The sequence below is a fragment of the Balaenoptera acutorostrata genome, chromosome 2, assembly GCF_949987535.1.
Source record: "Balaenoptera acutorostrata chromosome 2, mBalAcu1.1, whole genome shotgun sequence".
NCBI classification, from domain to species: domain Eukaryota; kingdom Metazoa; phylum Chordata; class Mammalia; order Artiodactyla; family Balaenopteridae; genus Balaenoptera; species Balaenoptera acutorostrata.
This window is the reverse complement of record NC_080065.1, coordinates 10674319-10687230: the sequence shown is the minus strand read 5'-3', so window position 1 is coordinate 10687230 and position 12912 is coordinate 10674319. Positions and strand designations below refer to the sequence as shown.

Here is a 12912-nt window from a genome sequence, read left to right as displayed (position 1 = left end):
AAAACAGTTCTAACAGCGCTCTGATTGGTTCAGGCTCACAGAGGTTTCAGTGAGAAACCAACATGGATTGAACCACCACAGAACACAATTTGTAGCCTGAAGAAATAAGACAAGGAACATGATATGGTATTGAAAGTCTAGTCTATCCAGGATTATGAAAGACAATGCTCTTCACAGAGACTAGGTTTGTGGAAAAATGGATAATTTCTGGAGAAATATTGCTGGGCCATTAATTCATTTTTAAATGCAAAATGAGAATGAACAGTCATGGGCAAAATTAAAATCTTAATTTTTAATGCATCATGAAATGCATCTGTGACTGTCAGCACTTTAAGATGCTAGAGGTCCAGGAGAGCAAATAAAATTTCAAAACCGTCTAGCTTATCATTTGGTAAAAGCCAGCTGTGTGTTAAGGACCAGAAAATGAGGAACCAGTGGCTGGTCTACTGTGTAGCTATTTTATCCATAAATTAATAAAAATCCTTGCACACCCAGAGTCACCAAGGTAGCTAAGTTTAGATGCCCATTGTTGTTTGTAACACTAGAGGCCCCATCAGCAGTGTAACAAGAGGTACGTCTCTCAGTGGCATGTGTTTGTTGGGTGAAGGAGTTAGGGGGGCAGAGGGACAGTACTCCCTTGAAATTGCAGAGAATCCAGAGTTAGGAGCTTGTAAGGGCTTAGCCTCTGAGCAGACTCTCCCAGGTTGAATTCGTGAGTGAAATCCAGACATAAAGGGACAGACTGGCAATTTCTAGTTCCCTCTGACCTCCCTTGCAGAGGGCGACAGTCACATATCCTGGTGTGCCTTTTGTCATAGGACTACTATAGAAAGAGAAGAGAAGGGGGAAAGCACATTGTTGACCACCTAAAAATGAGGCCAAGTAAATCATTTATAACACTGGTTGAAATTTCTATGCTACACGCAGTTATCAAATTCTCCAGCTGTGGACTTTCAGCTGTCATAATACACTGAACGTATTCAAGGGAGGGCCTGCTGTAGGCAGAGATGAGGAAGGATTTATGCACTATGATTTATTTTGCTGTGGGGAAGTGGGAGCTCAGTTTCTGTGCCTTTTATTAAAAGTCGAGGGTTTTATAAGTATTTTTAGTAAGATTTTCCTTTGCCCTCCCTACTCTTATTGTCGGTTTGTTTTTGTTTCTGCAAGCTGAAATTCATGTCAAGGAGTCGAGGACGTCCAGATCTTTTTAAATATGGGCAAAATCACCTTGGAAACAGGAGGTGGCCTTCTATCCACAGTGAGAGAAGCTACACATGGATATTTTGAATTAAATGCTGAAAGTTCTGATGTTCTGAGTTGTCTTGACTTACTTCTTCCAAACGCGTTCTTAAAACAAATGGCAGTTGCCTCACAGAACAATCCTTGCACCAACATGTATGCTAATAATCACTAAGGAGTCAAGATGCTTTGCTTTACTTATGGTAACTCTACACATCTGCACAGGCTTCCTGAGGTCAGATGCTTTTCATCTATTGTGTCCTCAGTGTTGTTTTGGCTCTTCTATCTAGAGGTCACACTCTCTTAATTAGCAGCCTCCTTCCCCTTCCTTCCCACGTGTGAAACTGTCCAGAGTCCTGAGCTCCGAGATTCAGGGCCCCAGAGGACTATCTGTCTTAAGCAATCAAGCACACAAGGAAGAGCGATAACTATTCAGTTCCACTGGCTACTCTTTCATGTGGAGATTTAGAGACCTAACCGTTTTCCTGATTGGTTCTCGACTCTCTGAAGGCTCCTTCTGCCGTGAAATATCGACCCTCTCTCCCTAGAAGTAAGCATGCCTCCCACTTTCATTGGAGAGGCTGACTTTGGACTCTGCTGTTTACTTACTTGCTTTTCTGTACGTCCGCACAGCTGCCATCTCATTCCCATTCTACCAGACACCATGGATGTGATGTCCCTTCCCTTCTCTTGCCATCACCATCCTCTTTGTCCAACTCGGGCTATCTCTCCCGCAGGTGGCTGGCATCTGTACCCTCCTGGCCGGCCTCTGCTCCATAAACTCCTCCTGCACGTGACCCCTCACCCTGAGCCTTGGAGGCTCAAACCCCTCACTCAAGCAAGGAGAGCTCCCCTCATCTCAGGGGCTCCTGCACCAGCAGGATGATGAGACGCCAACTTCTGTAGTCCAGCCTTCACTCTAACTCTGACGGTGCTATTTTGTCTCTGGAGCTTGGTGGGATTTCCCTGCTTCCTTGCAAATAAAGTTCAAGTTCTTCCACCCTATTTGTGTAAAGAGAGATCATTCCACTCCTTTCGCTTTTGTCTATTCACGTCTCCTCCATCACCTTTTTGCTTCACTCTTCCCGCTCCTACCTTCTGTTCTTTTCCAGAATGCTCACTCTGCTTCATCCTGTTGACTCCCTTCAGCTTGGCCTGGCTTCTTGCTTTTCATGGCCGTACCTGTTCCGGAATCCATCACATTCTTCATTAAATGTCCCTGGTTTGATGGGAAGACAGTTGAATCGTTATCAACATTGGCTGTCAGGAAACTACGCTCCCCGAATTACCTCTCTTACATTCTGGGAATCAGCTGTTTACCTCTCTTTTTTGCTCATTAAGATAGATAGTGTTTTCTGACTATGGAGAATAGTATGGAGCGTCCTTAAAAAAATAAAAAAAGAATTGCTATATGACCCAGCAATCCCACTCTGGGGCATATATCCAGAAAAAAACTCTAATTCAAAAAGATACATGCACCCCAGTTCATAGCAGCACTGTTTACAATAGCCAAGGCGTGGAAGCAGCCTAAGTGTCCATGGACAGATGAATAGATAAAGAAGATGTTGTATACATATACAATGGAATACTACACAGCCATAAAAAACAATGAAATAATGCAATTTCTAGCAACATGGATGGGCCTAGAGATTATCATACTAAGTGAAGTAAGTCAGAAAGAAAGACAAATACCATATGATATCACTTACATGCCGAATCTAAAATATGACACAAATGAACTTATTTACAAAACAGAAACAGACTCACAGGCATAGAAAACGAACTTAAGTTACTAAAGGGGAAAGGGAGGAGGGATAAATTAGGAGTTTGGGATTAACATATACACACTACTACATATAAAATAGGTTAAAAAAAAAAGGACCTACTGTATAGCACAGGGAACTATATTCAATATCTTGCAATAAACAATAATGGAAAAGAATATGAAAAAATATATATATAATGTATATTTTATATATATGTGTAACTGAATCACTTTGCTATACATCTGAAATTAACACCACATTGTAAATTAACTCTACTTCAATAAGAAAATAAAGATAGTGTGTTCTATCCTGCACATCCTGGACTTGGGTCTGTTTCCCTGTATGCATCTCAGGTTGGACACACCTGTGATAGGGAGGTACTCTTTGTGCTTTTGAGCACTTAATGAGACACAATTGCCAAATGTGTCTCACTAAGTTTGGCTACATTCAGAATAACATCTTCTTCCCTATGAGCTGTAAACCTGCGCATTGCCAGGTTGTTTCCTTCTTATTTTTTGTTTGTTTCCCTCACTTTGCTTTACTTCACTTGTAGTATTAAAGACGAGGAAAAATGTGATCCTTCTAAGGCTAAGGAAAGCCATGTATATTTGGCTAAAAGTTGGCAGTATGAATGTACATGTAGAAGTATAGTCAATCACTAAAAAATAGGACTAATTGTCAATAGTAATTCAACTCTTTTTGGGTAACAGGTGGTCATCTAAATTAAGGTAGCTAGACATCATTCTGAGAGTCTACAAATAAATTTAAAAATACAATAACTTGGCAGTATGTGACTTGAAGCTTCATGCTAAAATTAGACTAACTTTTCTTTGACTCATATTAGTAGGATTATGGGCCTTATTTGATTCGACGATGAGAAATGAATTCCAAATACAATTTGCTGCCTTTATATTCATAACCTACTTTATCTTTCAGTGTTTATGTTTAGAAGATAAACTCCCTACTTAGGTATTTTCTATGTGTTCTCATTTTTTGAGTGTCTATTTGAAGGGTTTTTTGTTTGTTTCTCCTCTAATTGGCTGCACAGGAAGATCCATCCTGCATTGTGAGTCTAACATTTTTTCGTTGTCTCCCGCGCATCCCATTGTCTGTGCACACACAGCATGGCCAGCGCCACATCCGCCTCCTTCCCTGGGTGACCACCCGGAACACGAAACGCCCCTCACGCGGAGCATGCCCATGGGTTCAACATCCCGTGCAGGGCCAGAGAGTAGAAAGCCTGTGGCCTCACGTTCCACTAAACCCTTGCTTTTTCCTCTTGGTTTCCTCATTACAGATACTGCAATGAGCATCTGCTGTGCCCCCCACACATGTTCTGGACAGGCTGGGGTCCCTGGGAACGGTGCACAGCGCAGTGTGGAGGCGGCATTCAAGCTCGCCGCAGAACCTGCGAGAATGGTCCTGACTGTGCAGGCTGTAGTGTGGTGAGTAGTCCTCCTCATCCCCAGCCCACAGTCTAGAGCTGGGAGTCCAGAGTCAGCACACACTAGATGCTCTGCAAACACAAGGTGTTCTGCAAACACAAGGTGTTCTGCAAACTGAATGCTCTGCAAACACAAGATGTTCTGCAAACACTAGATGCTCTGCAAGGACTAGGTGCTCTCACACACTAGATATTCTGCAAACACAAGATCCTCAGCAGACACTAGATATACTGCAAACATTAAGTGCTCCATAAACATGACACATCCAGGCACTAGATGCTGTGAATCACGTAAGTCTTTCTGGTTAATGGGAATGTCTGGAGGAGATACTGGAAATTCAGAGTATCCTGAAGGCTGATTGAATAAATATTCTCATATAAGATACACTGCCCAGGAGTTTTCCAGTTCTCATTTCTGAGCTAGTACAGAAACTTCAGTCTGCTTAACTCTGGGCACTATATTTGGTTTGGGAAATGGGATACGGTCGTCATACTGGGCCCGCGCTAAGTTATAAAATGTGGACAAACTGGAGACACTGAGGATTGAGAAACTTTATGGGGCCATTGTCAGAGCACATTTGGTGCCAATTCTGAAGGAATAAAAGACAAATGATGGTTTTGTTTTTCTTCTGCCTTAACGGGTCCTCTTTCCCTTAACACTTTAGACTCTCAAATAAAATTCCACTTGTGCAAAGGCCTGTTGTTGCTCGTCCTGTGTCATCTGTCAGAATGATTGAGCACCAAAGGCTGCTGGGCTTTTACTTTATTTGCCTGCCCCTGGTGCTGGCCCTGCAGAGTGGCTGCAAAGACAGTGCAGGTGTTTTGGTGGAGAGGTTCAGCCTGAGAAGGTCTGGCTTGGCGCCCTTCCTCACTGGTCTTCCAGTTGGTCTTTGCAGCAATTTTGTAACGTTGGCTCATGAGGCTTAGGAGGTTTCTGTGTGGCTGTAAAGTTTGTTTTTGTGAGATGCAAAGACCACACACTCCAGATAGCCTTGGGAAATTTGGAGAGAAGAAGAGGATTATTAGATGCTTTGCCAGATATTATGCCCAACCCAAGGAGATTTCTGTTATTGGGATTTGCAATTAGATTTCTTCCCCTTTGCACTGGCAAAGTTTGCAGTAACTTTAATAGAATCTATCACTGATTATAGAGGCACTTCTTTCCAGGTCACCCTGAACTAACTTTCAACCAAGGAAAATCTTAGTATCCAATTTCGGATGATGTATTTATTGATATTTCAGATGCTAAGATTTTAAATTATTTATGAAAATGTGACAGGTAAATCTGTGAACATTCACATGTTCTAGGAAAACAGTTCAAATGTGGTAGATTTATTCTTTGCTGAAATATATCAGTCCTGTTCCCGGTGGCTCGACATCTAACACTGGGATCTCCACTCCCATATCAAGGTTTGTCTCCTCTGCTGGGAAACCACAGGGATGGATGACCTGAGTTGATCTTGCACTTTAGTCTCTAAAACTTTGCAATACGAAGAACTCAGAAAACATTTCAAGTCATTCATTTTCTTATTGCAAACTGACTTCAATTATTACATTTAAAAACAGTTTAATGAAAGAAAAATTATATTAAGGAATGAGTAGCCTATCTCCTATGTAGTCACTGGAGTATGTGTGTGTGTGTGTGTGTGTGTGTGTGTGTGTGTGTGATACATATGATTATAAATGTAAAAACTGAATGTCTTTCCAAAATGTTCATGTATTTTGGCTTTATTTGTGTCTAAATATACAGAATTATGGTTTATGAAAAAATATAACTTCAGTTTTCAAATCCAGAGGAATATCATGAGTGTCTCTAAGAAGCCTAATATAAGTTTTTAGGTATTTTAGTTTAGTTTTCTTTTTCTTTCCCACCATAGTTAATCTACTGGCCATGTCATTCCAGGAAGGTGTTATTATGGTACAGTGGAGCAATCTATTCTTTTACGATAGAAGCGCAGCATTTATTTTTTTCCTGCATGGTTTTTTTTTTTTCTATTTATTCCAGTTTCCGTCTCTTCTAAGGCAGGAATGCCAAATGAGGAACATAAGCAGAATGAAGGAGGGGCTTGGTTTCTCTGGATTGCTTACAAAATGTATCCTATCAATTCAATTCGTAAGATTTTTTTCAAAAAAATAATAGGTATTTAGGTAAAGTAATATGTTGATCATATTCTAGTTGCAGTTTAGAAATCTTTGGCCACGAAGTATGTTCGTTTTTGATGTTTTGTCTTGTACCAAGATAGTGGCACACAACACTGTAAATCAACTGTACTCTAATATAAAATAAAAATTAAATTAAACATTAAAAAACAGAATTAAGAAACAAATGTAAGGACATTTTAAATTGGAAAAATGGTAGTGGCTGTAAGTATAGGTAATTTATGGATTTTGGATTCATGAAATTGATTATCTGCTTGCCTATATCTGGCTGGATGACAAGTCAGGTGATATCTCTGAGTCTCTGTCTCCCCCACTAAGAAGAGGGTGATCATTCATCCCTCCCAGAGCTGCTGTATCAAGTGCGGTGATGCCCGTGACATTCAGCCACAAGGTCTCACCTTCCCTGTGAGTTCTCTTTCCTCCTCTCATTCCTTTAATTGTTAATTAAATTAACAATTTAATGTTTAATTGCTGCTTCTCTGAGCCCAAGCTTATTACAAATGACTGTATACTAATGGAATGTTATTTACACAGTAAAGGACAGCTTTGTGGAAAGTATAACAACTTGAATTTCCTGAGCACTACAGCAGCCAATAAAAAAAGAGTTGGTTTCAAATTCAGGTATGAACGGGATAAAAAGACTTGAGAAACTTTTCTTGCTCCACCATTTTTAAACTGAAGTTTCATGAAAAGATTTCCCATATTTCACCCGTGAAATTCATTCGTCCTTGTCTTTGATGAAACCTCCACGCCTTTATTTAAATCTCAGTAAGAGATGGTCAGTTCGGACAGTTAAAGACCCTCATTGAGAGCCATTTGTTTTTTCTGTGAAACTCTGTTCTTAAAGTTCCAAATGTTGATATCTCTTCACAATTCTGATTTCAGTTCTTTTGGTTAAATATGTAGAAGTGGGCTTGCTGGGTCGTATGGTAGTTTTATTTTTAATAGTTTGAGGAACCTCCCTGATGTTTCCAATAGTGGCTGCATCATTTTGCATTCCCATCCAAAGCGTGCAAGGGTTCCAATTTCTCCACATCCAAAAGAATTGAAATCAGGATCTTGAAAAGCACTCTGCACTCCCATGTTCATTGCAGCACTATTCACAATAGCCGGGATGTGGAAACAACCTAAATGTCTATCTACAGATGAATGGATAAAGAAAATGCAGTATAGACGTACAGTGGAATACCACTCAGCCTTTAAAAAAGAAGGAAATTCTGCCTTATGTGGCAACATCAACGAACCTCAAGGACATTAAGTGAAATTGGTGCTAGAAGTGAAATTAGCTGGTCACGGAAAGACAAATACCATGTGAGCCCACTTACAGGAGGTATCTGAAATAGTCAGATACATAGGATCAAAGAGTGCAAGTGTGGTTGCCGGAGACTGCATGGAAGGGGAAATGGGGAAATCAAGTTTCATTTAAGCAAGGTGAACACGTTCTAGAGGTCTACTCTCCAACATTGTGCCTTCTGTCAACAATACAGTACTGAACCCTGAAAAATTTAAGAAGGTGGATCTCATGTTAAATGTCATGTTTACCATGACAAACTAAAATAATAAAAAGTAAAGTTAAAGAAAAGTAAGTTCCAGATGTTGAAGGCTTGGGGGCCCATGGAGCCTTGGATTGTTTGGGGAGCTGATTGATGCACACGGAGGGAGGGCCTGGATCTTTTGCAGTCAGTTAATTGTGTGACTCCGAGGCCCACCCACTATCCTCGGGGCCCCTGTCTTCCTCCACGAAGTGCAGGGCAAAGCCAGCTAGAGTCCAAGTTGCCTGGCCCTGAAATGACTGATTCTGTGATCCTGGTACCCCTTCTCTGGACCCTGGTGGCACATGTGTCCTTCCCTGATGGCGGAGGCCTCTGATGAGTTTGGAATGAGATACATCAGGACACTTAATGGACAGACATTTTCTCCCACTTCCAAGTAAGCTGGTCTAGAACCCACAGGAGCGCTGGGTTCCTCCGGTCCCCGCTGCTCCTCCCCAGCTCTAGACAACATCCCTTCATGCCTGTGGCCTCCCAGAGCGAGTAGGCAGGTGAGAGAGGAAAAGCCACCCCCCAGCTCTGCCTCGGAGTCGGCAGGACACTTGGGGCCCTGTTCCGTGTCTCCAGGCTGCATCCTCGAATGCAAACACCTGGCTGTCTCGGAGGATACACAGAATGTATGAGATACATGTCTATATATCCTAGCTCAGTGACAAAGCAACATAGGCAAACAGAAATAGAAATTGTCACCATCGTTATTGGCATCAAGTCACAGTCTCCAGGAAAACTTTTCTATTCTTGAATAATATACCATTAACAACTCACATTTTATGTTTCTCTATTTAAAATTACTTTTATATTAATATTTGTAGAATTTGTATTTATATAGATATATAAATTTATATTAAATATAAATTATTTTATGTTACCTATATTTGGCATATGTGTTTCACTTTTAACCTCTTTTGATAATATCTGGTAACCATAATGATGATTGTCAGATCAAGTCTTATAAATCCTAACTTACTGCCTAATGTCACATGAATTACTGAAATGAGGTTATCATTAGACAAACTTGAGTTGTTATCCAGGCATGTTATGATAGACTGGACCCCTGTGTCCTATAACAAAGTGCTCACAGTAACCCTGGATGGCAATAGAAATAAGGAGAAATGATGTTCTCTATTGAGCACTTGCTGAGAGCTGGGTGCAATCGGTCTGCTCTCATTCTGTTACAGCTCTGTAAGTGTGACTCTACTACACCCGTGCTTATGGACGAAGGAAAGTGAGACAGCCCAGGCTAAAGTGCCCGAGGGTACTGAGCCTGCCCCTAGAGGGGTGGCCCTCAGGGAGAAGTGGCACCATTTTGCTCACTCTTTCCCTTCTACCTGCGAGAAGATGGGCTGAGAGAGAGGGTCAGGGTCTGTGCCAGGTCCCACTGCTGGGATTCAAGCCTAGATCACAGCAGTGACTTAGAAGTTCGAGGTTATAATTATTTTACGTAAAATTGTTAGATCATTTTCGAATAGCCACTTGGGGCTTAATGATCTTTGGCATATTTTTGTTTCATTTTTAACCTTTTTCGGTCATATTATGATAGCCATGATGATCATTGTTATATCAAGTCTTACAAATCCTAACTTACTGCATGATATCAAATGAAATGTTGAAAGGAAGCTATAACCAAGCACACTGGAGTTATTATTTAGGTGTGTTATGATAGAAATTCTGTGTTACATAATCAGATAATTAACTTTTATTGAGCACCTACTGCCATGCAGTGTACTAAGAGTGGTCAAAATAGATTATGTTTATTTTCCCTGTGTCCCTACTAGGCAGTTTTCATTATTATCTCCACTTGGAGATGGGAAAACTCAACTTGAGAAAGATGAATGAACTTAGCCAGTACCCAGCTGCTAGTGGGTGACTAGGTCAGCATTTGAGAACTGGTTCTTTGGGCACAAATAGAATTTAATGACACAACTACATTTGCATAATATATTTTTGATTAATGTTAAGTAATAAATGGTAAGATTTTATTTTCTTTACTCTTATTAAGTTCAAAGTGTATCTTAAAAGAAGGAGGAGGGTTTTTTTTTTTCCATAGCGCTTCTCTTCTTCATTAGCAATCTTGATGTCCATAATATTGCAATAATATCCTTTCTGCCAACCATGAAAGTTCCATTAATAGATTCTCATGAGCATGGAAATTAATTGAAGTTGAACTCACAACCCAAATCTTAATTATATGTTTTGTTTGAAAATTACAACGCAAGAAAGGAAGAAAGACAAAATGTTATAGTATGTAAATAGAATTGCTTCTCAAATTAATGCAACTCGGAATTCCCTCAAAGGTTTAGCAGATGTGTGAAAGAATAAAGCTAAAGACTGTGTCACATACAGCAAAGATTATTCAAAAGCAGAAACAGACTTAGTCCTGCCAGCACTATATTTATTACTGAAATATCACACACGGTGTAAAACAGTTGACAAAAGTTGTGATTTCACATATCAGCAGGGAGCTTATAGGAGAGATATCTATATCCTAGATACGAAAGAACTGGACCACAGAAGCCCCTGAAAGGTCGAGAATAAAGACATTAAAATCAATACATGCTGTCAAAGGGATTCCGTGAAGGTTAATCAGAGGTGATACGACACGCTAACACTTGTTTGGGTCAAGTAACGGCACCCATGGATACATTTAGAAGCAAGTAAAACCTGGCAGTTGGAAGTTTGAATAGGTTTTAATGTATGAAAATAATGACAATATTACAAAAATAACTTGTTTTTGTGTAGCACAGTGGAGTTCGCAAAATATTTTGAGAAATGTCGTCTCATGTGTTCCTGGTTTTCCAAATAAGAAAATCTGGGCCCAGAGAAAATAGTTTATGGACGCGAAACCCTGCGGTTGTCAGAGCAAGACCCTGGGTCCAGGTCTTCTGCCGCTAAGGAGCTGAAAGGTCCAGGATGCTGTGGCCTCCTCAGAAGATGCTAGAACAAGACCTGATTAACTGACAGGAGCTAATGTCCCCACCCACAAAGCCGGATCAGTTCAAAAAGGAGTTATTAGAAGACTCATTTCCTTTTCTCCTAAATGATAAAGTTATCTTTACTGCCCCATTTTTTTTTTTTTTTTTTTTTAGTACTAAATTACCTTCAAGAGAATAATAACCTCCTTGCAGTGGCACCTGCTTCTCTTCAGATGGGAGAGCTGGTACCTCCTTTCTGCATAAAATATAGAGGAAACCTTAGCTGGGAGAGACTGAAGTTTTTAAACCTGAACAAGTAGTTTCTGAGTTGGCTGCTTGATGGTATGAGTGGTTAGTTTCCTTTGCACTCCGGTTTAGTGTTTCCTCACTTTTAAAGATGGTTTTCTAGAGATCCACAGTCCTGCCGTGGAGGACAGGAACATTTTTACGAGGAGGTACATAGCACGTTTTCTCTTTGTCCAATTATGTTTGTTTGCTTTTGTTAAGTTTGTACAAGGTAAGCCCAGCTTATGCTAGATTGAGGTACTTGGACATTGCCAGTTTACATTAAGCTGTATGTGTTAGTTAAAGGGTTATTGTTTCACTTTGGACCAAGATCCATTTCTGCATGTTTATTTGCTGCCCCAGCAATACCTTGAAAGCTCGGTCACAGACGCTGACCTCTCGCCTGGGCTTCTTGCATGGGCTCCTCATTGAGCTGTCTGAAAGCTCTAGTTACTTTAATGAGCCAGTGGCCCTTCTGGGTTAAATACAACTAGCTTTATCCATTGTTTATGAAAATGCCATTTCATAATTCTAAAAAGGCTATTTTCTGAAGTACAATTTAATAAATAAAATTAAGTAAAAATCAAATAGTTGATTCTAAATCAGTGGAAGCAATGAAAAGTTTTTATAGATAAAAATAATATTTTTCGTCACTATCACTCTTCCACTGCACTGTGTTTATAAAATGCATTCACGTGTATTTCCGCGTATTCTTCTGCAAGGGGAATGATCGCTCTCCCTAGCTAAAACTGGCTGGATGTTACACCTTCCGAAGCATGGGAATGCAAATTTGGCTTTCCTTTGTTACGTGAGATCTCAGTGAAGAGTTTGCAAAGATGAAAGATTGTCAGTGTAAAAATGCCACATTTTGTTAAAAGAGGCTTGAGTATTTTGAAAAAGTTAATATCAGTACATAAAATCAAGTAGTAGTACAGTGGAGAGCCGAAGAAGTGTAAGCATTCTGAAATTGAGAACTGGAAGTTTGGTCATCAAGTTTAAGAATGATGTATGATGCAGATGGAGAGAAGAGAAAATGATGGATTGTAGGAGTTAATCCATCAAAAGTCTGCCTCTAGAACATAAAAATTATTCTACAATCTCTGGTAATTATAATTGGTGTGGAGATCTGGAGCATTTCACAAAAATGTTTTATTTACGGTGTTGGAAGTGTCTATTGCCCAGATTTCTTTGCAAAGAATCAGGTTTGTTTCTGACTATAATAATTCAAATACAGTGATTGCAAAGTTAGTTGAAAAGAGACGTTTTCATGAATAGAGGTTTTCTGTTGTAAAAGTGACTTAAGTGAGACAGACAGACACACACACACACACACACACACACACAAACACACACACAAATTCTTCCTTTACAGTTTACCAATAAATTCCATGATAAAGATTTTCCAATACCTGATATTAAAATACCTCAAATTTACTTATGGAAACACAGTAACTGTATTCTCAGCCATAATAAATGGCCATGAGCTTAAAAATCTTTTGTAGGCCTACTCAAATACACAGTACACACAGAAGAAACTGATTTTCTAATGGCATAAA

The 12912-nt window shown here is 39.9% G+C and overlaps 1 protein-coding gene across 4 annotated transcripts in view; it reads left to right on the top strand.

Annotated features, from left to right (window-relative positions):
• Positions 1-12912, top strand: part of SEMA5A (semaphorin 5A) — a 527169-nt gene that overhangs the window by 436684 nt on the left and 77573 nt on the right. For all 4 annotated transcript variants that reach the window (XM_007191632.2, XM_057540979.1, XM_057540980.1 and 1 more), the window contains exon 16: positions 4303-4450. In XM_007191632.2, the coding sequence (XP_007191694.2) occupies positions 4303-4450 (148 nt within the window). The remainder of the gene's footprint in view (positions 1-4302; positions 4451-12912) is intronic.